This window comes from Patiria miniata, unplaced genomic scaffold (assembly GCF_015706575.1).
Source record: "Patiria miniata isolate m_02_andy unplaced genomic scaffold, ASM1570657v1 HiC_scaffold_24, whole genome shotgun sequence".
Lineage (NCBI taxonomy): Eukaryota > Metazoa > Echinodermata > Asteroidea > Valvatida > Asterinidae > Patiria > Patiria miniata.
In genome coordinates this window covers 22,752,615-22,780,338 of record NW_024037063.1, presented here as the reverse complement: position 1 = coordinate 22,780,338, position 27,724 = coordinate 22,752,615, and the positions used below count along the sequence as shown (strand labels likewise).

At 40.5% G+C, this 27,724-nt stretch overlaps 3 protein-coding genes across 4 annotated transcripts; 1 reads left to right on the top strand and 2 right to left on the bottom strand.

Annotated features, from left to right (window-relative positions):
• The first annotated feature begins 41 nt into the window (after positions 1-41).
• LOC119732216 (retinol dehydrogenase 12-like) lies at positions 42-9,139 on the top strand. Its single transcript, XM_038205651.1, has 4 exons — positions 42-742; positions 6,955-7,197; positions 7,481-7,798; positions 8,416-9,139. The coding sequence occupies exons 1-4, from the start codon at positions 550-552 to the stop codon at positions 8,679-8,681; spliced, it is 1,020 nt and encodes a 339-aa protein (XP_038061579.1). The 5' UTR covers positions 42-549; the 3' UTR covers positions 8,682-9,139.
• Positions 9,140-11,008: 1,869 nt separating this feature from the next.
• On the bottom strand, positions 11,009-15,601 carry LOC119732217 (glutathione S-transferase theta-1-like). Its single transcript, XM_038205652.1, has 6 exons — positions 15,390-15,601; positions 14,113-14,267; positions 13,439-13,526; positions 12,242-12,392; positions 11,924-12,091; positions 11,009-11,595 (listed from the first exon to the last, which is right to left on the bottom strand). The coding sequence occupies exons 2-6, from the start codon at positions 14,222-14,224 to the stop codon at positions 11,443-11,445; spliced, it is 672 nt and encodes a 223-aa protein (XP_038061580.1). The 5' UTR covers positions 14,225-14,267; positions 15,390-15,601; the 3' UTR covers positions 11,009-11,442.
• A 598-nt stretch (positions 15,602-16,199) lies between these two features.
• LOC119732211 (3-methyl-2-oxobutanoate dehydrogenase [lipoamide] kinase, mitochondrial-like) lies at positions 16,200-27,620 on the bottom strand. Of its 2 annotated transcripts, none has more exons than XM_038205645.1 (11): positions 27,425-27,620; positions 25,356-25,778; positions 23,267-23,335; positions 22,200-22,358; positions 21,281-21,400; positions 20,598-20,696; positions 20,182-20,255; positions 19,796-19,924; positions 19,442-19,531; positions 18,885-19,046; positions 16,200-18,589 (listed from the first exon to the last, which is right to left on the bottom strand). In XM_038205645.1, the coding sequence occupies exons 2-11, from the start codon at positions 25,617-25,619 to the stop codon at positions 18,445-18,447; spliced, it is 1,311 nt and encodes a 436-aa protein (XP_038061573.1). In that variant the 5' UTR covers positions 25,620-25,778; positions 27,425-27,620; the 3' UTR covers positions 16,200-18,444. The 2 variants fall into 2 exon arrangements, with proteins under 2 accessions (XP_038061573.1, XP_038061572.1); XM_038205644.1 differs by having other exon boundaries at positions 27,437-27,620.
• Positions 27,621-27,724: the final 104 nt, after the last annotated feature.

Sequence of the window (27,724 nt, the reverse complement as noted above, 5' to 3'; positions counted from 1 at the left end):
AACATCCTTTAGTCACTGTTTGTCATGATTTGTTTTTATATTGATGATTCACAGTTTCATGTGTTTATGTGTTACTCAAATAACGTTGGACATGGCTCAATATTTTGGTGTATGTACCAAGAAGTCATTTATTAGTCATGCATGGGTAAAAAACACTGCAAAACATTGCGTGTGACATGATTTATGTTCTCTATGTCACTGTGTGTATACGTACGTGGGCCGATTGCCAAAATACAGCACCTTGATAGCACTGCGCTGCCTTGTGCACTCTGAACCAATCAGGATGTCTTGGAGTGTGACGTCACGCGTCACCATCCGTGACGTCGCGTTCATTGATAAAAATGACTGTGCGCTGCATGCGAAGTGCGTAGGCTCCAGGTCGAAGTGAAAACTTCTGTGGGCTCGTAGTATAGTAAGATCCGTGTAAGAAAATCATCTTGGAGTAGTTACATCATTTCGAGGTGCGGGAACGGAAGTTGTAGCACAAAATCTGTGACGATCAGAGAAATATACCAATCGAAATTCCGTACCGGCAGAAGCGTAGCAAAGATGTTGGAATTAACGAGCGTGACTCTCGGGCAGTGGAAGTTGTGGGACGGGCCTCAGTATCACGGGTTCTGTCTGGGTGTCTGTGTCTCTGTTGCGCTGGTGATGTGCGTCAGTGTGTATTACTATTTCGTCAAGGTAGCCGATAGGTGTACGTGCACGACTCGTCTGGACGGGAAAACAGTCATCATTACAGGTATGTTTACAATTTTTACTGCCTATTCACCCTTAAGTTTTGAAGAATTTTACTCGTCACGGAGGAGAAATATTTGTAACCCTTCCATTCTGTCTTATACTTATAGAAATTAAATCTGAGTATTTGCTCGAAATGTTGATTGCAGGTTTGCTCTTACCATGCTCTTACTAAGTAAGAGTCTTAATTTTATTTAATTCGCTAGTTTTATGCGAAGATATGATAAACTGTAAATTGAAATGCTATTTTGTCAAAATTGAATTGTTTTCGTGAAGTCAGTATTTCTCGGCAGAAAATAGGCCTACCGCCTAGGTATCCCAATTTGTCCTGAATTTGTTTTCCAACCGCTGTCCCCAAGAATGTCTAGAAATGTTTGCCGAAACCGCTATACCCACATTATATCATCACCTTCACTATTTACACATTAACTGAAATAACCGCCGGACGCGATAATTGATTTTACCGCGGGAACGAGCGCAGGCGACGGCCGGCTAGACAACCGCCGCCGGAACCGGTGAAAACTCCGGAAACGGCGAGATCGTTCGCCGTATGGACGAGCACGGCTCGCCCGGGCCTGCGCGTTGAAAGCCCCGTGGACTTACGATGACTCACCCTCTCAGCACGTATACTGGGTCTCCTTTACAAAAACCACGGGTCGTTACTCGTTAGTGGGTTAATTGGTCGCTTGTTGTGGCCTAATTCAACGGGTGTTAAGTCGTTTAACTCGTTGATTTATGGCGGGGTGCTGTGGTTACTCAAGTGACAGTTTATGTCCTTGTATCGGGGTTTCCAGTGATAAACCAGAGGTCCTTGCTTTTTGGATATACACTGAGGCTTTTGTTTAGCTTCTGGTTAAAACATTGATTTTCCGGGAAAATACAAATAACTATTGATAATCTTTAGCCAATATCAGTCTTTGTTTTCACTCTTTCCTTTTTAAAAGCTCATGTTGGAGGAATTGCGAATTACATTGAATCACAACTGACCATGGGATGAGTGTAAGACTAAGTTCTATGGCCCGCCCACAAAAGAGTAATGAAAGTTCCTATGTATATTTTGCAAATGCCTCAATAAACGTATCACTTGTCAATTCCGCGCTTGGCATATCCGCATAATTTGTCCTTAATCACTCTACCAATCCACGCCCATAACATTAAATGATTAGGTAATGATTGCCTCTTTAATGTTCAACACTTCCATTGCGGTTTTATGTGTGTGTGATGGTCTCAGAAACCGCGCCACGAAATCTTAAAGGGGCACTCCCGCTTGGAGTGTTTTGTTATATCCATGCATGGTAATCTTAATGTGTCGAACAGTATATATTAAACATATAATTACATAATGTATGGCATCGTACGTAACATTGCCGCAACATTATCAAATCAAATGATGTCACAGTGTTTAAAAAAGTTTGCCGCATTGTCATAGTTGATTCAACATCAGATGACGTCACGGTGCTTCAAAAAGTCTAATTGTGGTAAAAAAAAATTGTCAGAGTGTTAAACAAATACGTCACATTGTTACAGCAACTAAACATTTTTAAAAAAATCACATGATGTTGACGTCACCGTGTTAAAAAAAGGAAAGCATGTCGCCCTGTCATTGCAATGCGTACTGCGCAACGTTATCCAGTGCGTAGATGTACATGCACACGCATCGTTTCCCTTTTCGCTCGACTACAAAAGAAACTGGATGACTTTAAAACAAACAGACCATAAAACTGTCAACGATACAAAGAGAGACCGAAAGTTTGGTAAACATTACCGGGAAAATGTTTGCTTATCACCCTCGAAACTCCACAGCCAAAAAGCGGAAGCGATACGATATACTCAACCGGAAACTTGCGCAGAGGATAGCGGGATCACGCGCCGCACGATTAACACGTTCGAGTTGGCGGGAACTGCGGACTTATTGTTCTTTTGCCACATTTTGGAGCGCCGTTTGATACCTTGGGGATTAAAAACAACCGGCTTATGGTTTTGATTATCAAGTGGTGGTGACATCACAACGTTGGCACTGTTCGATGTTTGTGTATTCATGTGTATTTTATTTCGGGAGCACTCCAAGTAAAGTCTGAAAGACTAGTCTGAAAGTTGATGATGTCTGTGATGTTATGAACAAGTTCCTCCTGCCATGTTTATATCTGGAATTATTTCGAAATCATGTTTTTCTGTAACTTAATAATCTCCAGTGCCTATCTGATATGGCAAGACGAAGGTCTAGTTTGTCAACGCGATAGGACGATGAAATCTTGACAAAATATTGCTTTGATAAAATGTTTTGATCAAAATGTCGCACCACATCCATTGTACATGTGCTGCTGATAAAACTCAAACAGTGGGATGAAATATGATAAGTATAAACACTGTCATTGTTGTGTCTTGATTTATATATGCCATAAAGATACTGAAAGCTTTATGGGGTCTTTTCCCTTTTATGGTCATGGCCTTACAATTAGGTTTCTTGTCGTGCATGGGTTGCTTACTCAATTACTGAAAATAAAACTTTTATTATTAATTTTCATATTATATTTCCCTTTACCCAAAACGTGTGATACTGTTTACCCGGGTTTGAATCCCGATCAGTCCTGGCCGGAGTTTCTTGAAGTCCCACATCTGATTTCGCGGAGTTTCCTTGGATATAAATTTCAGCTTTTCCTCCCACCACAAAAATAAAATTTCTTCATCCTCTTTTCTTTGTTTCGCCTCATTCGAGCAAGAGTGCCGTTGCATTAGTGAAATAGCAAAACTCAGTTATTTCCAAATTTACAAAAAAACTGAGTATGGCACACACGTCGAGGCTTTAAAAAATACCAAATGCCCTGACACAGAATAGATTGAAAAGATGGCAAAACACCAAGACAACATTTTGATGTCCCCCTGTGTACTACGTGACTCCGAGAGCAATCCACCGTGTTCCCCTCTGTGATCGATACCGACGTCCGCGCCGCAACGCCCGGGGCTTCGAGTCGAACTCCCGGCACTCCCCGAACGTGATGTTCCGGAATTTTTGAATTTTCTTCCCAAGCCTTGTGATGCATTTGACCTGATCGATGTCCCGCTGGCAGACGTGCAATCCTTTCGTGAGGAGCGGTATAAACCCCTAAACTTCCCCAGGCTGATTCCCGTATGCCCACCTAGGCCTACGTGTACTGCAGTGTCCAAAACAAAATTTGTTAGATGTCCCTTTAGAAGCAATAAGTTGTGCGTCTTTCAATTAAGGCATATAGGATTATTTAAAGTAACCTACCGAATTATTATCAAAAAGCTTACTTTTATAGCTCCATGCTTTTACGTACTGCTAGCACCCAGGGAGATTATTCCGTCTGGCTTGCTGTCATTGTACATCAAGAATGTAGGTAATTTCAAACGATCAGTAAGCAAGTTGACTGATTTTTGGAAATACATGTAGAGCATGTGGACAAAATCGTGAATCAGGATGTTGGGCAGGGTTTTTCACTGTTTTCTCGAAAAGGTTACCCATTGAGCTGAAACTTCTTAGAGTTAGCTTTTGAACATTCTTCCTTGGTTTGTGATTGGTTTTATTATTGGATACAACAAAATGCACGAAAAGCAATGATGCTACATGTATAAGCATGCACTCGAGACGCACAACTTTTATTTCACACGTTTGTAAGAAGTAACTGTGAAACACCAATATTGCGGAACTGTTCTAGTTGCACAAGCGTTCTTTCTTTTTACAAGAAATATGCTCGAGGGACGTTCAATTTTTAGTCAATCATTCGCAGTCACGGCGCCTGAAATAGCTCAGGCCCGTGAAATCGCCGTCGCTGTTTGAGCCGCGAGCCGGCCTCTCCTGCAAGGCCGACCCGGTGCTGAGGCCGAAGCGCCGGTTGCAGGGATTAAAGGATTTGTTAGCATAACACGGAGTGAAATCCGAGCCTAATCCGTTTTCTAACGGGAGCTTTCGGGCGGTAGACCGGCCTGCGTGCCACTTATGCAAAATGTGCTTGCTGAATGCCACCTTGAAATCACCATTAATGGAAACGTGTTGCTTTTCCTGACTTGTAGGCTACCACTTTTCTATCTACATAAAAAAAAATCTGAAAAAAAAATTGCGTCCGGCGAAGGAAAGAAAATTATGGCTGCAAATTGCTCTTTGTACGAAGCCGCCATATTGGAATCCAAAACGAGGCTGAAAGTGCAAAACAAAGACTCCGTGCCATTTTCTGCACTGTTGCGTATTTTTTTATGCCTATTCAAAGCACCGAACTGTTTCTGCTAGCACAGTCTCTATTTCAACCGAACCTTGCAAAGCCATATCACGTCCCGTTCTCAAACAAGAAACTGCCAGGCTAGTAAAGCTGGTGCCAGAGCGCACACATTCTATTCAGTTGATGGATTTAGCTCATTCATTGACATTACAGGGTAATCCCATACAATAGCACTGCCCGGCTCATGTATACATGTAGTATGTCAGTTGGTGAGTCAGTCATTAGTCAGTGAATCAGTCAGTGACATACGTACAAAGTGATCAGTGAAACGAAAGTCAAAGATCCCTTCCAAGATGTTGGGCCATTCTTTTTTTCCGAGGCTTGAAAAAAATACCTGCTACGCTCCGCCGTCGCAACAGCATTCCTCACTTTCACATACCACAACCATCTCAATCATCGCACTGATTCAATCTTTTCAGTAAAAATCCGCTGTTTAATGGATTCTACACAAGACCCACATATTCGTGTTACAGTTCAAGTACATGATCTCAAATATAATATGGGCAGACACTACACATGTTTCCTGTCCAATAGTCCATAGAACATACGGAATTCTTTTTACCCATTGGACTCTGTTTCTCTGTTTCAAGGTTGTTGCCCTACCACCAACGAAAACTTAACCTTCATATGAGCACATTGGACGCATTTATTGTGCGGTTTTGCGAGGGTTTATCAAAGCACTATCTCTGTCAAAATGTGGTTGACAAATTCCCATGACAAGGCTTTCCCTCGTCTAGTATGACATTGAAGAGATTAGCAGACTTCGGGTCTGTACGTTTTGCTATCAGTTTTGAAGTTGGGGGATCTACGTGACTGTATTAAATGTAATGTACGTGTGCGATTCGATAAAGCTACTCCCCCCCCCCCCGATAATCAATAAAATGAAACAATTTGTGGGTCTCACTATTTCACTCCACGTCACCCAAATATTTGAAAAATAATGAAATATTTTTACTTTTTAATCAACGAAGAAGCAAAATTACTAAAAGTTGTCCGTCTCGCAGAGAAATTGGCGGTTGTGAACATACAATAATCGTACAATGTAAAGGAAAATGCTGAGCAAATTGAGGACACTGACTCCCAATTAAAACGTAAACTCAGCCCGCCATTTTGACAAGTAACTTGTGCTTTAACAAAAGTCGTCGCACGCAACGCCTACGGAAGCTTATACGCCTAGAACTAGCATTTTTTTTAATGATTTTTAAAATCCGCCACGCCACACACAGTTACCGTCAAACTAAGAGACGAGTATCAAATATCACTTATGAATCGAAAACACTGGCCCTAAAAAGGGTACTATTACCTTCTACAGGGAGTTTGAGAACTATTTATCCAAGTTTCTAAAGAGCCTGTTATTGTAGGCGCTAAATGTCTCCCCTTACAATCTACAGCCCCTGAAATAACAAGGGTGCACTGTTGTTCTTTCTTGGGGCCTAAAGAGTTTGTGTAAAAGCACCGATCAGAGACAACCTTGTACTTTCTTGAACTTGGAGGAAAGTGCGAAGAGGCCCGAGGCATCGGGAAGGCGACACTAGTTTTATTGCCTGGGCATTTTGGGGGCTGAAATGGGACCCGGTCTGGCCGAGTTTTCGCTTGGGGATAGATTTTTGTTTTTTACTTAGACGGGTTAAGTTTCGATACCTAGCCTTTCTTTATGTAACAAGTTCAGACAAGGGACTTTGGGGAAAAGGTGAAGGGAATTAAATGCCGCCTTTATGTGTTGATTTGCTTGTTACGATGTGGCGCCTTCCAAATTGTGCAACTTGTAGTACTTTGGAAGCCTCATTACGTTTTCACTGAACCTATTTTGAACATACAGTTAACCGTTCTATTCTAGCCTGGTAATGCACACTGAAGGTCTGATACCAAAAAAGTCCCTTATTAAATCAGTGATTCAATATGTGATTTCACAAGGCTGTTTAATGTATACAACTTTCGTATCTCAATATTTACTCAGTGGTTATTTTCTAACCTTCACCAGGTGCTAACACTGGAATCGGGAAGGAAACAGCCGTGGACTTGGCCCATCGGGGCGCGCGCGTGATCCTGGCCTGCCGATCCGAATCCAGGGGCATACAAGCGGAGAGGGAAATTCGTGAGCAGACGGGAAACAGCCACGTGCATTTCATGCGCCTGGATCTTGCTAGTCAAGAATCAGTCAAGGAATTTGCCCAGGAGTTCTGCAACAGGGAGGACAGGCTAGATATTCTGATCAATAATGCAGGTAAGAAAATTGCTTAGGTCTAGTCTATCTCTGTTCTTCCCTCAAACCATGGAGGAATAAGAACACAATTGGGGTAAACTGTGGCTTGCACAAGGACACAACCCACGGCTAGCAGCTGGGTTTGAACATGTGACCCTCTGATCATGAGTCACAAACCCTATACCGCTACTTGGCCACACTGTGTTAACACAACCAAATGCAAATGTATCAAGTGATATGTATAAATTGCCAAGGACTTTCAATTTTCACTTTTTCCTGTCTTTTTTTGTGCTTGTTTTCAAAGGCGTGATCAACGACGGCAGCGCCCAAACGGCGGAGGGATACGAGCTCAGCTTCGGTGTGAACCACCTCGGCCACTTCTTACTCACCAACCTCCTGCTGGCCAAGCTGCAAAGTAGCTCCCCAAGCCGCGTCATCAATGTGTCCTCCGATGCCTACCAGCTCGGGCGACTCGGTTTCCAAGACGGGGCGGGGCTTCTTTGTGGGAAGGAGGGGAGGGTCAAGCTGTACGCGAGGAGCAAACTGGCCAACTTGCTGTTCACACACGAGCTTGCCAAGACCATGGAAGGAACAGATGTTGCCATCTTCGCACTGCATCCTGGTACGTTCGCAGGCTTTTTACAATCAGTATATAGACGCTTTGCATTCAACAGCCATCTTTGAGGTTTTTGTTTTGAATTATCATTTATTCACTTATTGCACAGTATTATAAGAGGTATCCTCATGGTACCCCGGTGGAGCAAATCTAGCATGCACCTCCAACATGTCTGCAATGCGAATGATCTCGTTTATCAGAAAGGCTGTCGTTGGGGGGCGCAAATCCTGTTATATCTGCAGTGCATCATGGGAAAAAGTCGATATCAGTTTTTACACTTTCACAAACGAAACGCAATTATTAAATGAACTGTGCATGTGACTAAGGCATTCAGTATTTTTTTTACTTGTGATTTGACCTGTGATTTGATTTGTGATTTGATATGGCCTTTGATTTGACTTGTACTTAACTAATTAATATTTGCGACTTGACTTGTGATTAGACCTGTAATTTGACCTGTGATTTAATTTGTGATTTGACCTGTTATTTGACTTGGAATCGACCCATGATTACTTGTAATTTTACTTGTCACGTGACTTGTGATTGTGTCAATTATGATCATGCCACTCCTTTTCGTCAGCTTTGCATTATGTCATGTTTTTCTTTCCCATTTTCCCGCCAAGGTTCCATCAACACGGACATCAAACGCAACTGGGCCTGGTGGCTGCGCACCCTCTCTCCTCTCATCTCCTTCCTCTTTCTCAAGACGACGACAGAGGGCGCCCAAACCACCATCCATTGCGCAGTCGCCGAGGACCTGCAGAAGCATTCTGGGAAATACTTCAAAGGGTGCCGGGTTCAGAAAGTGGCGCCAATGGCCCGAGATGACAAATTGTCGAGGAAATTGTGGCGTGTCAGTTTACAGATGACCGGACTCACTAACACATGAAGTATTCAAATACTTGTACTATTTATACAGTGTAAATATTTTAAACTATTTTAATGATAATCGACCTTCCCAGATGATCTTGACGACATGCTAACAATGTTTCTAAGTGTTGTAAAGAAAATGCAAGTAAGCACAAGATATAAAGAAGGCTCATGTTTACTCAAAATGGTGTTTTAGGTTGGTAACCTACTAAACTTATATAGCCCATATTCAACAAGATATACAAAGCAATTTATTATCAAGACAATCAAAAATTACCAAAGAAGAATGTTACACTTTGACCGGATGTTACTAGGACTTGAGCTTGAGCCTGTATTCATTTTTCGTTCCAGTGAGGGCGCACATCCTCATATTGTAGATAGAGTTTTGTCAACTTTTATCTTTGTGAAACAAAATACGTTTGTAAATACAAGAACTGATAAATCAACAAATAAAATTTCTTGTGTATTTAAACACTATTTTCTATGCGAAGTGGTTTCATGAAATAATATGTACACGTCACCATCATATCACCTAAGAAGTTGCTGTTCTCCTACAGGCACACAAACTTGCATTTTGCAGACTAGTATAAAACAATTAATTGTATCTTTTCTCTTCAACACATTATTGTCTGTTTACTTGAGAATACGGGGATATATATGACGTCTTTTTTACCCCGTCCGACGAAATCAGGCAATACATGTATGAATTTTCTGTGCATGGTTGGCCCATGGAGAAAGGAATAGACCCTTCCTCCATGGTTGGCCTAGTATTCGATTGAATACTTCTTTAATATTGAAGCAGAAAAGTCAAAGATGGTTTTAAACACATAGTCGAAGGCAGGATTGAGTTGTTCCTTAACTCTTTTCTTCCTGGCATCGAGTTTTGGGAGACTGTACACGAGTAGGCCTAGTTTGCTGATTGATCCTAACTAGCGTTGCATGGGCACAACCATTAACGTACATGTATTATGTATACATGTATATAGCTATAGCACGAATTGTGTGTCGAATTCTACATGTCAAGTCATTCTGTACATGTATAAAGAACACATCTATACCCTTACAGGCCGTCCACATGGGAAAAATAATTATGCATGCACCAATGCATGCTTATTAAATATTTCAAGGACAGGCTAAAAAATATAGGACTACAGGCTAGGCATGCTGCAGGGCCTGTGTTTCGCGCAGGGGCAAACCCAACTGCACCACTATCCTAATGCCTCCATGAATCCTATAATTTGTACACACTCTAGACTCAGTACTGTTATCACCATGTACCAGCACATCAGAAGAACTTTCCCCGAGATTCCGAACACAATGACCAACACAAAAGAAGGGGGGGGGGTACCTCTACCACTTCTACGCGCGTGCTCCTGTAGATGGCATTGGTGTACGTGCATTGTCCCCAAAATCAATAAATGACAACGCGAAAACGCTGCTGGTAGTGCTTCATGACTGAAAAATATTGACACTGTTTGAACATGTCATGCAGTCACATCGTGCGAAGTTATTCAAATCATCATCATTTGAAACGCAATGAGTTGTTTGTGATTTGCTTGTGATGTGATTTAACTCCCGATTTACTTATAATTATGCACTGACTTGTGATTGATTCCATCCTGCCAATCTTTTTTCCCCATCTGATCCCCATTGCTTCAAGTCATCTTTTTCTCCCCCCCCCCCCCCCCGCCCCCGGCGTATGTCAACACAGACATCAAAATTATGTAACTGAGCCTGGTTGCTTCGCGCCCTCTCACTTCCTTGTTCTCAACTCGAAGATAGAGGGCGCTCAAACCACCATCCATTGCGCAGTTACCCACACCTGCAGAAGCATTCTGGGGAATACGTCTAATGGTGCCGGTGCAGTATGAATTTTTAGAATTATGAAAAACGGACCCATTGGTAGAATTGCGCATGCAGACCAATGATAGGGTAACATTTTATACGAGTCAGATTTTTATAGGAGTCTGATTTTCATATGGTCCGAGATGACTTAATATATTGTATAGGAAATTGTGGCGTGTCAGTTTGCGTCACGTGACAGGCCTTACTAATACATGTACTATTACTAATGATCTGTACTATTTATACAATGTAAATACTTTAAACTATTTAAATAATGATCGACTTTCCCAGTTGATGTTGACGTCATGCAAAATTGTTTAAGGTCGTATGCTCAGCAGCGAAAAAATGCAAGTAATCGCAAGATAAGATTGATAGTTCAGTTGGTTTGCCTTTATTTGTCTTTTACCGACTGAACTTTGGTTCTACATGTATGTCACTATTATCATAAACAGACGGGTTAGTTTTAAAAACACAGGAATGATTCACGGTCACATTACAAAATACTGCAGCAAAGTTTGTAGGAAAGATTTATTTTTTGAACTAATAGTACAAAATGTGTTAAATAAAATACCTGAAAAATCAATAAACTCGTATCATAATTACCCTCTCAGGGAATAGCCAAATATCCATACGTTAACGAGAGTTCGCCGTGTGTTGTACCAACTTGTATACAAAAATGCTAAGTTTATCTTAAGAACAAATTTTGGAAAACGTTGAGGTGATGTGTAACGATGGTAAAACATAATACTGAAAGTGAGATACGGTAAGGCCAACGCCTTTAAAAGGTGAAGATAGCTCAAGTTGTTTATTTTCACTACACATTTTAAATGAAAATAACTTGCAAACTACGAAGAAACAGTGTGGAATGTTTGGTCAATATTAATACTGTACCACCAAATCGGGTAACATCAGTGTGCTGATGTATTAGAATTGAATTACTTTTTGAGACTGGCAGTAAAATCAAACAAGGGTTTAAACACCTCGGCGAAATCGGGATTGAGTTTTTCCTCAACTCTTTTCTTCCAGGCCGCGAGTTTGGGATGACTAGCCAGCAAATCCGTTCGCTGGACCGCGGTTACTTGTACCATCTGCCAAGAAATAAAGACAACAAAAATGTGAGAATCTGTTTCCAAAGAAGGAGCCGTCAGGGCAATCAGGGTTTAATGATGTCTTTAATTCGCGTCCGCAAGCTGTATGTTACCTCGAGAAGCGCAGCAATAAGGTATCAGACCGGATGGACGGGTACCATTCCGCATGAAACCGTAAGCCCCGCCCACCTTTGTTCGTGTAAATTTCTCACAGTGCATTATTTTGACCGAGCTTAACAGAGCTACTGTGGTCACCTGATCAAAACGTCGTGATCTAATTGGTTAATGCGCACTGTTTGATTGACAGGCACGAATTCAGGGGCATTACCTCTGACAAGCAACATATGTCGGCAATGCTGATTTCATCCGACGCAAGAAACTTCTTGTCTTCAAGGAACACCTTCTCAATGATTCCCAGAGACTTGTCGAACGCCTCCAGATCTTTCGTAAGTTTGGCTTCGTCGATCGGCTTGCCAGTGGACATTGGAGTAAAGACCTAGAAGCAAGACATAACATTCACAATATATCTTTGCAATGTACGGAATCAGTCTGAAATCAGTAAAAATGTAAAAGCAGAAAAAAACTTAACATCACTTATTTCTTGAGCGAGGTCAAGTTTGATGTTAAGGTACCGTAGCCTACATACCATGCCAATGAAAACGTCACAACCCGCCTTACGGAGACCAGTGTGCTGCCAATCCAAGTACTGGTTGATTTTCGCCTGCACCTTGAGGTCTTTCGGGTACCAGTGATCGGCAACTTTGTATTTTTGTGCAAGGTACTTCAAGATCGTCATACTGTGAGAAGGAAAACAAAGGCCAAGTTTTTTTTAAACGACAGGAAACAATTGATCAAAATGTCACTAAACCCTTGTAGGGAACGCAAAGGGTTGTGGGTAAACCTTATATGCCTTATTCATACACGAGCGAGGGCGCTATATCTACGCCAGAAGGCGTACAAACGGGCGTGAATCCATTCCAAGAGTTTTTACATTGCTACAGCTCAAACATTATGTTTTCAAGTATGTTACCAAAATACCTCAATTATCAAAAGTTTTTGCAGTGTGTTTCCCCCCCCCCAAGAAAACGGCTTTGCTCAAAACTTGGCCGCGACTAAACAATATAACTATCTGCTGTGATGACCATGTTACACTCCATGGCATCATGTGCCACCGAAGCCGTGGGGAGGGGGGAAGCGAAGCCGAGGGTGTCATAATTTCGCCCGCGAGGCGATGGCGTACAAATAATATTTATTATAAAATTCACTGTTTGTTGTTGAATTATTTTTTGTAATAGGCCAATGTGAGCCTGTCAAAAGTAACAATAATGCTCTATGAAATATTCAGTGTTCTCGCTAACAAAATTTATCATTTCGACACCCCTACTCATTAATTCTGAAGTCCAACGCTTTGTTCATTAGTATGCGCGTCCGCGTTACACGCGCGCGCGTTAACAGATGCTTCATAGTCACGAGCGCCATTTTGTTCGTCCGTAAGGAGACAGTAACTGCAGTCATGGTATGCCTTTATCACTTTCAATATTCCAAATACATACAAGTGGTACAGCGACAAGGCGTGAAAAATACTTAGCTGGCATGGTTTACGCGTTCGGCCATAGTCTAGTTCTGCGGACCACTACAAGGGCATGCGTACCACGGCGCCTGCAGAACCTTAAAGTTATCGGCAGTTATTGTTCACGGTGGGAGTATTGTGAACCTAGGTTGGACGACGTCATACCCATTGCATTTCGACTGACACAACGGATTCCAACCTGGGCTTATTGTGTACCCAACATTCCTATGCAAACATAATTTGAACCCTTTGTGAAGACTTAATCTTCATTACCATTCCGACAGTTGGAAGCCATCATCGATCATAGAAGGCACAGCACCCATCGGGTTGATTGCCAGGTAAGGCTCCTTTTTATGTTCACCTGTATTGTTGACGTAAAAAGAGACAGAAGTCACAGCATCGTATGAAGCAAATTTGTTTTCTAAACGCAACAAACACATAGACACCCTATGCTTTTACAATCCTGTCCTCTCCGGGTTGTCATGTCAATATAGTTTCTGGTAGGTGTTATGCGCCTATCAATTGTTTCGATTAAAAATTAAAAATTACCAAGAACTTTATGATTTTGTTGCCTTCTGTGACCTAAAATGACGTCCTTAATCTCCCCCTTTACGCAGCTCTAACGGGGATTTAGTATGCCGCCCTCAGCTGTCGGCAATGAATTAAATAAAAAATGTATTATTTGTGCAATGACGTTGATAGCTTCACGACATACCAATACCCGCGAATATTGACACTTTGACCACGCCCAAAAGTCACCACTTAAAAACTATCATCCACACAATAAGAATGGTTTCTATAGACCGACCATTAGGCCCCGCCCATTGCGCAAGTGGGCAACCACTCGTGCGCATGTCAAAAATAATCGTGGCTGTGATTGGTCAAAATACCGCGGGAGGAGCTCAATGGATCGGTACCGCCGTCATTTTTCAAGGCGTTATGCGTACCTGTCATCAGGTCGACGACTTTCGCCTCGTGAGGGATTTTGGCAACCTTGCAGAACAGAAAGAGGCTTCGTGATGGTTGGGATATCCCAAAGCCGTACACCGTCAAAACCATGATGAATAATTATACAGTTGCTTCAAATCGTCTGGGAAACAAACTGCATAGATATAATCACATCAAAGGCATGTTAAAAGGCGGTTGAAAATTCCACAATAAAATTAAGTCAATCATACAACAATTGGAAGTTATTCTTAAAATGTCAAACTAGAATGCATCGAAAAAAATGCATACAACTTTTAACACTTTCTTCTCACAACTGTAGTTACGTTTGCAAAGGTCCCTACTTTTGGACGAAGGTGTTTGAATACAAAATGTGGTTGAATTGTCAATATAAAGGCCCCCGTCCCCCCCCCCCCCCAAGTAAAATTCTGGGGGAAAATATTTGACAAATTAATTTGTCTAGCTGAAAGTTGTTTGACCTCAATTTTGTTTCAGACAGAATTTGGGCCACGAACCCGTGCAAGAAATTTGTGGCTGCTGTAAAAATTATGTAAGGACCCTTTGCATTTCTCAATTGAATGATTAGATTTCATCTGTATTGCTATTTTGCAATACCCGTGCAGCAACTATAGGTATATCACAACCTACCATTGTAGGGCCTATATCTTTAACACCGATCAATTTAGTTTGCTTTTTCCTGGATTGGGCTGTGAAAATATAATTATGTCGTTATCCAATGTTATTGTCCTATTCCATAACAGTGCATGACATCTAGCCCCAAGTTGAAATCAAGGTCAACATAGGTTCAGTGACGAGGCGACAGTTTAAGCGCCTAGTGTCCGCGTCACTGACTCCAAGGCACGCGTACGATAATACAGTTTTGGCAATAAGTGCATAATAATCACGCATCATTAACCATACTAAACGAAATGGTTAGATTTGGGTCCACATGTACGTGCCCAACATGTACGTGCCCCTATAATTATTATTTGGAGATTAGCTTCCGTATTAATGGTAGTCAGTAAGCACACAAGTTACAAGTCAAATCACAAGCAAGATAAGCTACGCCCTATTTGAATAGCGTGGCTAGACTTCATGTGTTAAATTGTGATCGACTTGTGCCGAGCTGGAAGACTTGTGAGGAATTCACTAGTCTTGTACGTACTGCAACTTCCTTTCAGAACTAAAGTTATAAAGTGATACGTTGAAAATATTATGACAGGCAGGCTTAAAATGTATTGCAGTAGAATAAAATTGAGCTAGCGCAGAAACAACTTACCTTGTGGCACTTGTGGTTGAGAGGTCAGTAATGGTCGGATAGATCCACACTAGTGTACGAAGCGTTTTGACTTTATCGACGCAGCACTGGGCAAGGTACGTGCTCGGCTATTGTCTATGTACCTGGGCACAAAAATGCAAGTCACCGGAGTTGCCAACATACGTAACTAAACAAATATTCCTTGTGTGTTGTTCAAGCAGATTACCCGTACCGCTTGTTAGTTATGGCACGCATAATATGTGCCATGCCTCATGAGTTTGAGGAACTTTTCAAGGACATACTATAAATAGGAATTGCTGCAGGGCAGGAGTGCATGAACCATCATGATCCCTGCTCTTATGCATAAATTATAACCCACGCATTTGTCCAGAAAGTTCTCGAAGTAAATTCTGAAAAGCACAGGCGACATGAACGTGTCTCTGGGTTCTGGGCGGGTCTCACGGAATGTGCCGAAGTTAGGCCCGAGTCCAACCTGGTCTATCACACGAACTTTGATAAAATTTAAAAAAAGAGAGACGTTTTGGGATTTGAACCTGCGACTTTCGTAATGTGCTCTCCATCCATTGGCTTTCCTTAACCGTTGTGGATCACTGAACACTAAAGTTAGAAGCGATAAACCTCTACTATAGTCTTGGTGTAAATTGTATCGTAGCATTGTCTCCAACATATGTCCTTGTAGTAGGCTGGGATTTTGTATCTGAAATTTGTACTCTTATATAAAAAAAAAACATTTCTAGGAGCATTGCAAACAGAACATCAACAAAAATTTCAAAAAATTGACTTTAAAAAATGACACAATTAACCACATTCCAATTTGAATGTTAATAAATCATTTATTCGCATCATCTTTGTAAATCTCATTACATGTATACAGGAACATGAGTTTGTTTGGGGTTCAAAGTCAAAAAGATACTGGTATCATTGTTTTCACAAGCTACCACAGTCAATAGATCGGTTGCATTTAGCCGCCATGTTTAAGGTGTGTTTTGCTATGTGAATTCATTAACGGTGAAGTCGCTGTTCAACAAAAGTACACACAATATCGCTGGAATGCAAACGATCTATTGATACACTTGAACCGTTTATGAAGCATCGTACAACAGATTATTAACAGTTTTAAACCTTTTTTTACTTGCGACACTAATATATGAATTTGCAACTTACTTGACAAAAAATGCAATAGAAAATTAAGGCTTGTATTATACTGAAATAATGCAGCTTAATTCTTACATAAAGGCGACTTTCTTGGCAGGTTTGAATGATACAAACAATGAGAAGTAAAGCACTTTAATATTTTCCATCTACCCTTAATGCAAAATAAAAGGAACGAAATCTGAATGTAACATCAAAAGGAGTTTATTATATCAGGAAAATGAGAAACAATGCCCAGAGAATGAGAATACATTTGATGAAAATGGGACTTATACTCGATAACTTTAACTAGTTACTGCAGAAGATTACTTAATTTCTCCCCACCCCCCTAAAAGTAAAAAGGGTGGGAAAGCTATATAACATAGGCATGCTCACAAAATGTCAAATATCTTTTATTGAAGAAATTTCACTCAATGGTAGGAAACTATTTTTTGAAGGGGGAAAAACGGTTAAGATGTCCACAGAACAATTTGAAATCTTTAAAACCCCATGAAAAACCAAGAAGCTAACAAAATGCCCATTTTCTGAACCAGGCTCCTTGAATAGAAAGGTTTTAACCACACAATACTTCATATGTACACTACTGGGCCATTTAATGCCACATCACGTTTCATCCTGAAAATGGAATCGACGAAGAGTATTTTTTTGTCATTTATCACTTAAATTAAGGGGCAGCATTTTACATTTCACTATTTACATGTATATATTTCTCTGATTCAACTTCAAAATGCTTTAATTGGTTTCATTAACATGCTTTCTACACATTCTAGGTAGCATTGGCAAAATCATACACCTTTCTTTTTAACATTAGACAAACTTAAAATGCTTATTACTTAACATATCTGAAAACACAATCTAATGTAGATGGGGTTGTGACAATTAAATACTTTGTGTAAACTTTTAAAACACCATCAGTTTTAATTGTTGATTTTCAAGATTAACTTTTCACCAATCCATTTTAATCTACCTGTATGTGTGGACATATGTACCCATAATATTTGGGGGGTTTTGCTTTCTTGGAACCAAATTAAATTTTTTTTTTGGTGTTCTCTAACAATCAATGATTAACTCCATTGAATTGAATGCAATTTTTTGTTTATAATCAGTCTGTTCTGAAATCTAGTGTAAAACAAAACAAACAAAAACCGCATTTAACGAAAATTGTCTCCTTGTTCTCAGACTTATCATTTAGATACAGTAATTTTTTCTCAACCATGTAAGTTTTCATCACTCAAATTAGCATCACTCAATTTTTTTTGGAAAGAAAATCCTTGACATTTCACACAAGTTTCAAGAACAAGACAAGTTATAACCTACGAAAGATCAACATGATCCATTACATGTATATTGTGTGATCATGTGAAGGATCAACATGATCCAGTATAGTTTGTGATCATGTGAGATGTCACATGTAGTGTCATATGACTTGTCACGTGACACAACTTTTGTGTCATACCTCTTTTCCTGATCACTTCACCCTCAGTATACATTCAAATCACTTGAATCAGCTGCAAAGCGTCTACACCGCATAGTTAAGGATTTGGAAAGGGGCGGGGCAGTTGAAGAGAAGGGGCGGGGCAATTGAAGAGGAGGGGTGGGGGAGGGCTAGGATCGGTCATTTGATTTGCCAGCTTGGATAGCTTACATTTGACTGTTGCACAATTACACTGGCGAGAGGAGCCTTCCTGAATCCTCCAAATTCCTCCACAGTGCAGGAATCCAATGGCACCTTCTTTATACAAAACAAGTTTCAAGGATTATCAATACGCATGTAAAGTAATACTAGCTGGACTTTACCTTCTTCAAGCCTACAAAATCCTCCACAAAACCTCCTGGCGGATTTTGAAGGATCTGGGAAGGTTAGAATTAATGCTTTAATAACTGTACCATTTCGGTCCCGTATCTATATACGGAAGCTTTCATGTTTGCCGTCAATGTGTCGAAGCCGCAAGTAGAGATCGGTTCCGTAACCTTGCATGGACTGCAACACAAGGGAGCCGCCCAGATACTCTGCATATGCTTTGGAGACTGGGAGTCCGAAACCAAACCTGGACAAATTCACCAAGGGAAAAAGAAGAAAAAAAGGATATAGGTTGAATGAGAAAAGAGATTGACTGGAGCGGGATATGAACCTGTGACCTTTGAAATACTGTACATGTGCTCTACCAACTGAGCTATCCAGCCTATGTTGCAAGTCTCCCAATTAGTCCTCCAGTCACAAGTCAACTCACCTCACTAGCTGTTCAAATGAACTGTTATATTCATCCCCTGTTACTTGTGACCGGACTTGTGAATCGACTTGTGATTTGTTTGCGACCGGACATAGCCTGTCTAATGATTTACCCGCACAATGGTCCCGCAGTCGGTCCATTGTTGGTATTCGTCAACGCCCCAAATGTGCCACCGGTAACCCGCGGGTCCGTGCTGTCTTGAGCTGTGGTGAAATGGTACTGGAATACCTTGTTGATGATGTTGTGTGAGATGCCGCCACCTCTGTCCGAAATCCTGCCAAACATAAAGTATTTGGTAAAATATTGTTAAAACTGTCCCGCCTTCAGGCCCATCATGCCAGTGTTTATCTCTGGTTTCCTTGGCACAAAATGACTGGAAATATTTCTATTCCCCCTGGATGGGATGCCAGTCCTTCACAGGTTACTCCCCAGCTAATGCCGGTACCCATTTATACTCCTGGGTGGAGAGAGGCAAGTGGGGATGAAGCTGCTTGCCCAAGGACACATCATATGGCCAGCAGCCGGATTCGAACCCCTGACCCTCTGATCATGAGGTACAAAGTCTAACCACTAGGTCTGTCAAGTATTTCTACCTGCTTACAAGTCAATCTAATCTATGAAATGACATTCAAAAGTCGGCTAAAGCAAAAAATCTCTGGTCCAAATTACCTGATGATGAAATCCATGTCACTGTTTGCTATGGTGATGACGACATCGGGCAGATTGTGTGGCGTGTCCAAGTGACTCTCGACCGTCGCTCTTTAACAAAAAACAAAAACAGTGAATTTTTGTTCAGTTGAACTATTGCAGAATCTTGCAACTATGAAATTGGATTGTATTATTTAAATTGATTGTTTAGGTTGCATGGTTGTTTAAGCAAAATACAAAAGCTATTTTATCAGGGTTATGAAATTTCTAGATATTGTACTGCAATCATATATTCTTCTTTTTATCAATTGCCTGCTGCTAACGTACCAAAAGAGGGCGCTCTGTATAGCAGTGCCATATGGGTACCAGACCTACCTGAGTGCGTTCTTAATGAGCTCTGGTAGCATGTAGTCAAGCGGCTGCATGATGTACGGGAACATGGCTCCCGTGTGTCCAGTGATGTGTACCTTGGGTGTAAACCCGTACCGCATCTCACACTGCTCTCTGCCGGAAAACAGAAAACGGAGAAACATAAATGTTCAGACTGGAAACCTCAGCTCATATAATTATGCAAACATACCATTATTTTACAACTTCTGAAATTTGATTGGTCACTATGCACCTTGACACCTTGACTTCCCTACAATCGGATTGGCTAAGTTGTCACATGCAAATATTCAAATTAGGTTAAGCTCATGTCAGAGGTCGCAAAAACTCTCACAGTTTCTAAGATTATTATCTGCAACAGATTCTGCTCTTACCTGGCAAACTCCGCCCACTTTTCAATGACCTTCCGCAAGGTCATTTTGGTGCAGATGATTCCAATGAAATCACCCTGTAGATATTGATTAAAAGGGCAAAGCAAATTAGTTAAGCAAGAGGGAACATATCGATCTGAGAATAAGGAATGTATACATGTAGTAGCTAATATGGGGGGGGGGGGGAGTGCAGCACTTATATAGTAATTGATGAGTCAATGCTACAGACCCAAGGGAATAAAAATTATAAATTGGACTTGACTAGCAGGAGTGCAGGAATAGGAAATTTACTTCACTTCCTAAAATGGGTCCAACAGGCTTTGCAGCCAGACGTTGTACATTAAGTTAAATGTCAGAGAACCGAAAGCCATTTTGGAGTGCCTTAAGGAATGTGCGCGAAGATTTTTTTTTTGACGAACCATGTCTTGGTGAAGGCTGAGGTGGTGTTCTGCCAGCATCCTGATTCCTAGACGGGAGGTCAGGGTTCGGTCCAAGAAATGGTGGATCATGTTTTCATCCTAGAACAAACATGGAAAAATTGGAATGAACATCACGATTCTATGATCACTGTATTATTGGAATTCTTGTACCACCACAGAAAGACAAGACACAAACAAATTGACATCAGGCTTGAAAGCTCAGTTGGTAGAGCACATTATAGTGTTCCATAGGTTCCTTAACAGGTCGCAGGTTCCAATCCTAATTCAGTCAATTTTCTTTCTTGAACTTAATTTTATGCTAAGTTTGTAGATTCAGTGTTGGGGCCATCTTTGCTGTTAGAGAAACTGAAATTATAAGAAACCAACCTGAATTTCAATTTGTTTGCGTGCAAAATGTTTCACTAGTGATCAGTCAGTATAAAGTATAAACTCTGTATGCCCAAATCAACATCCATCAAAATGGCATTCCTGAGTTATTCTGAAAATTACAAAAAATCGACTTCAGCAGTCATCCGAAACAGCACAGTGTTTAGTCAATGGGAAATTAAAACATAAAGTTCGTCTTTGTAAAACCAAAATCTATTTTGTCAAAACTCAGTCGCTCTTATACTATTTGGTTTGGCTCTACTCGGTGCCGCCAGTCAGAAACACGTGATACGTACTTTCATGTGTTTTTTGGATTCTCGGAAGCCCTCGGCGAGGTGCGTGACGACATCTTTGTGATCGTCAAGAAGACCCTTCACCATCTGACAATATCTGTGCTCCGTCTCATGATTTTTAATCTAAAATAAATTAAAATCATCAAATGTTATTCAGGATTGGCATACTCCATATTTCAACAGTTACGTATTCATGACATATTGTCCAAAAACGAAGAGATTTCTGACAGTCTTGGGTTCATAACGCAAACAAGAAATTAGAAGATTCCTTTCCGAGAAATCATGTAATAAAAAACGACTTGCAGTTTACCCAAAAATATTTGGAACCTTGGAAATGTGTTTGTCTATATGTTTAGGATGGCAGGTCTTATTTTTTTTTTTGCTTATTAACATTAACTCCCTCAATCCTGCAAAATCCTCCAATTGCCTCCATGTAAAAATAGCATACAGCCTCAAACTTCCAAAAACCTCCATTATTTCTTGAATGTGGTCCTTGGAGGGGCGACCACTGCCTGAATTGTGCTAAATCCTCAAGCTATGACATCCTGGACCAGTTCAGAGGATTTCAAGTATCATATAGGTCTTAATTTATGCCCGGCTGAGCATACACAAAGGTCCGGCCAATTAAAACTTTGACATAGTGAATCCTCCGATATCGGCCACACACTTTTGTCATATAGCTTCATAGCAATCCTAACAAAATCCTCCATTTTGCAAAGAGGATTTTGGAGGATTCGGGAAGGTTAGGTTTAAAGTGTCTTTATGCCTTTAAAATGTAAGCTTTATATGGTTGTACTTTTTTTTTTACAGAACTGTTGTGTATTCTCTGTGTAATTTGCTAAAAACAGAGATCGATTTACATTTTCTGGCTTTGTTAATGAAATTAACATGAGAAACCACACACTCTTTTTTGTCTCCTTACCTGCGGAAACTCAGATAACATTTGGAACGCTCTGATGTAGAGTTCATGCACCTGGAGGATTGTGGGATTGCAACCCACAATGAACGGAAGGCCTCGGAACTCGGCAATGCGATGGGCAACTCTCACTGGCAACTCTTTATGTAGGTATTGGGCACTTCGCTATAAAGAATAAAAAAAATCTCAGTCAACAAATTAATCCAATATGCCCCGCCCACTGCACACATAGGCAACAACATGCTCCAGCAGCGTGCCTCATACTGTACCCACATTAATCACCACTGTGATTGGTCAAGACATCATGGGGCGGGGCAACACCATGTGCACCTCTCCCATAGCACACTACATGCTCAAGCCATGTGTGTCATCCACATGGGGACACATCAACCTTTGGGTACACATGTTGGATATAAATGCTGCAATTGGTCAAAACAACAAGGGGTGGAGTTCAATGTCATCAAACTGGCCTGTTAAGCCCCGCCCCACGACATTTCGGCCAATCACAGTCGTGATTGCGCAACCACGTCCAACAAACATCCAGCATACATGCACTTGACATACATTGCTGAACATGTACGCAGTTGGGCATTGGACAGGCGACCATGTTGTTGCCCACAGGTGTGCAAAGTGAGCTGTGTTAAATGGGAGTCAGGTTGGCCAGTGGTTACTTTCCTTGCCTTTCACCTCTATGACCCAGGTTCAATTCCTGCCCTGGTCCACATGATTCTCAGTCCCTACCTGATTCCGTGGGTTTTCCCCAGAATATTCCTCTAGGACTTTCCTCCCACCTGTAACACTTTAATTCCTTTTCATTGTCTTCTCTCTATGGGTTTCGTCAGGCTTGCGAGCTACAGTGCCCAGGGCACCTTTGAGAAATCCTTGGTTTCATTACCAGTAATATATCAACAATAATAAATTCAGCATCAAACAATTGGTTTCAATAACCTACTCTAAATACCAGTTCAATTTATTCTGGGAAGATTTTTTTTTTTTAAGTCCACTTGACTGAACATTTTATCCTTGATTTGAAAATCAAGTGTCCTTTGTGAAAATCGTTTTGTTTCTCTTACCAGAAGGTGGTTACCATCGGGCGTTTTTCCCGTGTAGAGGAGCGTCGCTGGAGTGAGACGAACAGACGGCTGTGAGGAGGAGTAACAACAGAAACAAGGTGAAAAACAGGAATTGCAGACCAACAAAATGACACTTGACTTGCAGCAAAAAAACTAGCCAACACTTGAAAGGTGGCTTGGGGCAGTTTGAGCAGATGGTTTAACAAAAGATGACGGATGTTTGGAATCGATTGAGAGTTGATGGTAAAAAAAAGATAAGGTTTTTTTTTTTTTACTATCACTGCAAGGTTGATTACACTGTGGGTAAGAAAGCACTTGAACAATGTTGAAATGGGGAAAAGGCTTCAGGTGGAATTTTGGCTGAAAAAAAAATAAGCATTGGTGGTGTAGAAAAAAAGATAAGTGGGTTATGAAAACGCTATAGGAGAAACTTGACTGGAAAACGTATGTTGGATTGATGTACTCCACGATGAGAATGAGAGATTTAATTTGAAGTAGAGGTACAGCTGTAGGAACAAAACTTGGTCTGTCTTCGTGCTCCCCCCCCCCAAAAAAAATCCTGGTCCCAGAGGGCCACCCTAGTGTCATCTTTGTACCGACTTGTATCTTGCCGACTGACTGACTGTCACTTGTGAGCTGAGCAGTGCTATTGTATAGGATTACCCTGTACCACCACTTAATATGCTAAATCCGGCCCATTGTGTGAACCAGATGCATGAAAAACTTCCTATGAATAACCATGCTGAATCAATTGAAAAGAATGTTGTGCACTCTGGGACCAGCTTTACTAGGCCTGCCTTGGTCTTTCTTCTTTGTTATGAATTACATGTTTCCATACCAATTTATGTTTCAAGAAACTAGCAAAAAAAATTATGTGGGAATATGGAACCGGAAAACTGGCAGGGGACTTCAAAGTTATGCAAATCAAATATATTGAATAAATGCAAATCATATATTTACAAGAAATTTAAATTCAATCATATTGTTGCACTTGATCGGAGGGCATCAACTGTTGCAGCTCGAAAACGATGAAAACATCATTTGCAATTTTCTCATATACTAATACTGGCTTATCAACAAAACATTTGCGTCTATAATTTGCATACAATGTGCACCACTATAAATCCCGTGGGACTTCAAACACATGCTGCAATAAACAGAAAGCTACAATGTATGAACAAAGTGCACTTTACAATATACTGTTTTTTTTCTTCTTAAGTACATGTTCAAGTACATGTATAAAATTTGTCAAACTATGCTAGTTTTTTTCTCTCTTTATCTTTGGAGAGGGACGATATGAATTGATTTTTTTTTTTTGACTAAAGAAGGTTCAAAGGAGATATTTTGCATTCATTTTCATTCCACATAGAGGTGCTCTACATAGAGGCGTTTTACTTCAAAACTACACATATGTACACACCACAAGGGATCAGGGACCTATTTGGATAAAAACCCTTTGTACGAAACCAAACTCCGTAAAAAGTCTTTCGAAAGAAATCTGCCAAAGGCCATTATTTTCCCTGTGAAAATTATAGGCTACATGTGCCACTCCTTACAATCCTAAATTCTTTGTCAACCACAAGAATAGCGTAAGAGTGAATCCCATAGTTGATATTACCTGAATATGAATTGTCCGCAATTGACACTTTTTTTGAACAGAATTGTGCAAAAGCAAACCCCGTAAAAAAAAAACAGGCAAAAGAAGTTTTTTCTCAAGCCATTATTTTTTTTCTTAAAAGTTTTCTGAACACGCTTTCCTTTTTTTTCGAAATCTTCAAATTAAACTGCGTCACATTTTCAATTAGAAAAAAGGGGGAATATTTTGAAGAAATGTATAAAAAGTGCTGCAAACTGCTAAATATTTACTAGATTGACCTGAAATTTACTAAAATTTTTCTCAAGTAATTAGTTCTCTCTTAAAGTGTAACCCTAGAAAATTACATACATGTAAACTTCCCTTTGCCTTTTACAAAGATCCTTTCTCTGAAACGTCAGCCCCTAAACTTTTTTGAAGATAAAGTTTCATGGGTTTTTCTTTTGGTTTTTTTAAATTAAATAGTTTTTTCCAAAAAGATTTGACAGTTTATACCTTTGAAGCGGCAGCATCTATGGCAGTCTGGTTGTAGAAGGAGACCACTTGTCTTGACTTTTCTTTCGCAAGGCTGTAATCGTGGACAACGGAAGACGACCGTGCGCTGGAATACGCCTGAGAGTTTGGGCTGATAAACCCCTTGGAGTCCGAGTTCCTGTTCTGGTTTGCACTAGTCTGGCTTAAATTTCTCACGCCGACGGCCCCGCAACGGCAACCCAGCCTTTGAAGCTGGTGAGTAAGCGGCGATCTCATGCCCGCCATTTTTATGGCCACAATCCGGGAGAGTTTCCACAGCAAATCACATCTGACGTTTAATTACACGCAGCACAAGATTTTTAGACAGTAAGTCCAGGACTTTCTCTGGATTTCGGCTCACACATGCTGAAATATCCTTTGATAGGCTTTTGAATTCCGTATCTTCTGTCAAGTGAAAGTAGGAAAAAAAGAATACAGACTTATGTTCAGTGTTTCTAGGAGCAATTATCCAGGGGAATCTGGAAGAGTGATTCTTTCCAAGGGGAAAACATGATGAATAAAAAAAATGAAAAACAGGAGGTAAAACAGCTTCAATTATACTTTATAAGGAAAGAATGTTGCAATCTGATGCCACTTTTTTCTTCATATCATCTCAAATTTCTCAATAAAGGTCAGCCATTACAGAAATGTTGAAAAGACATGAATCTGGGACTGAGAAACTTTTCCAATTTTGCTAGGAAAGACTCTCCATATAGACTTTGTACACAACCGCTGAAGTGGCATCTGGATCCTACATTCTTTCCCTATTTGAATATAACTCCGCTGCGATGAAAATGTCTCAAACACATATATGCAGTGGTTTTTCCAAATGCAATTGCCAAATTAATACGATAAACATTAGATTCCAAGATTTAGTCCAAAATTATCACATCTGTTATCATTAATGTTTTTAAGTATCGAAGGGTATTATAACAAAGAAGAAATTGCTTAATTTAATTTACATATTTTTTTAGGCAGCCAGATAAATTATCATATTCAACCCCTGAAATAAGCAAATAATATAAATCATTGACAGACTATTTTGTGAAAACCTGATTGTTTTTTCACCATTTCGACTTGAATTTGATGACAATTGGTTTTTGAACCACCAAATACATGCACACTGTCAGTGTCACTGAATATTTCAACAAATTTTCCGCCTTCTTTCGCAGTATTTTATACCAACACAATTTCTGGAAAGAAAAAAAGTGGGTGCGTATATTTAGAAAGAAGTGGCTATCATTTATGGCAGCTGTAATGCAATTTTCAACTGCTATCGTTACGGCATTGCAAAAGTACCATTACAAATTTCTGTCACATTTTAAACTGCCAGTTCAACCATGGAGGAAGGAACACGATTGGTTAAACCATTCAACTAATAATATGCCGTAGGTTCCAAGATCGAAACCGCGCCGCGCAATTAAGTTTTTTAAAATGTTGTTCTTTAAATATATTCTTTACTTTTATGTTTTATCCTTCTTTTTATTTAAGTACATGTAGATATCATTTTTTTCTTTGTAATCAGTGGCTTTCAAAGATTTTTTTTTAAAAAGGGAAAAAAGTCCGAGAACCATTCGGTTGATTCCCAGGTAGATTCCCAACAGAACAGCCAAAGATCCTGACGTAAATATATCAGGGAAACAGACGGTTGACTGCCATGCCATAACGATAGCAGCTGAAAATCGTGTACATATTATTACTGCTGCAGTAACGATAGCGCTTCTTTTGCTGAACATGCTGAATTTCCTTCATGTCCTAGTCATTTACGGTGAGAACAGACGTTAGGCCCTATCAACTCATTTTCACTCGAATTTTTACTGTAGTCAATCATACTCGCCCCAGTTACTGGGTGAGGGTCGAGCCCTATCAATATTAAAGCGTAACTATATCTGCTTGTGTGGGTGTGTGTGATTGCACGATTGCACATTGCACAATGTTGTGAGATTTGCAAACAAAAAAGTGCCAAGGACAACGACTACCACCAGTCCACACATGCCTTGCAATTCAAAAAAAGAAGGATCACACAATGTCAAAAGTACATAACTTTATACCTTATATCTTACCATTTCCTGCTTTCAAGATCGAGTGAAGAAAACGCAGAAATGTCTACTTTCTTTTGGTCATCCCGAGGTCATCCTGACATGCCTGAAGTCTTCGTTCATTGTCGTTAGTTCGTAGAAAGTGGCATGATCACGAAAGGTCGATCAAATCATCAACCCCATATATAGACTGGCGCTGAGCTCATTAATACGTAAGGCGGCTGGGTTACGTGAGAGGGAGTCTGGGGAGCTCGCAGTATTAATGCCATTGATCCGGCGGTGTGAGCGTGCTCCGTTTGTTGACATCGCGTG

Bases quoted from the DNA above. Each gene is read 5' to 3' on its own strand.
- LOC119732216 (XM_038205651.1), top strand. From the start codon at position 550: ATGTTGGAATTAACGAGCGTGACTCTCGGGCAGTGGAAGTTGTGGGAC. The intron at 7,198-7,480 runs GTAAGAAAATTG...TTGTTTTCAAAG, and splicing joins TATTCTGATCAATAATGCAG to GCGTGATCAACGACGGCAGC. The intron at 7,799-8,415 runs GTACGTTCGCAG...TTTCCCGCCAAG, and splicing joins CATCTTCGCACTGCATCCTG to GTTCCATCAACACGGACATC.
- LOC119732217 (XM_038205652.1), bottom strand. From the start codon at position 14,224: ATGGTTTTGACGGTGTACGGCTTTGGGATATCCCAACCATCACGAAGC. The intron at 13,527-14,112 runs GTACGCATAACG...TCAACAATACAG, and splicing joins AGTCGTCGACCTGATGACAG to GTGAACATAAAAAGGAGCCT. The intron at 11,596-11,923 runs GTAATGCCCCTG...ATTTCTTGGCAG, and splicing joins ACATATGTTGCTTGTCAGAG to ATGGTACAAGTAACCGCGGT.
- LOC119732211 (XM_038205645.1), bottom strand. From the start codon at position 25,619: ATGGCGGGCATGAGATCGCCGCTTACTCACCAGCTTCAAAGGCTGGGT. The intron at 22,359-23,266 runs GTAAGAGAAACA...TATTCTTTATAG, and splicing joins CCGATGGTAACCACCTTCTG to CGAAGTGCCCAATACCTACA. The intron at 19,532-19,795 runs GTAGGTCTGGTA...TTTTTGTTAAAG, and splicing joins CTCATTAAGAACGCACTCAG to AGCGACGGTCGAGAGTCACT.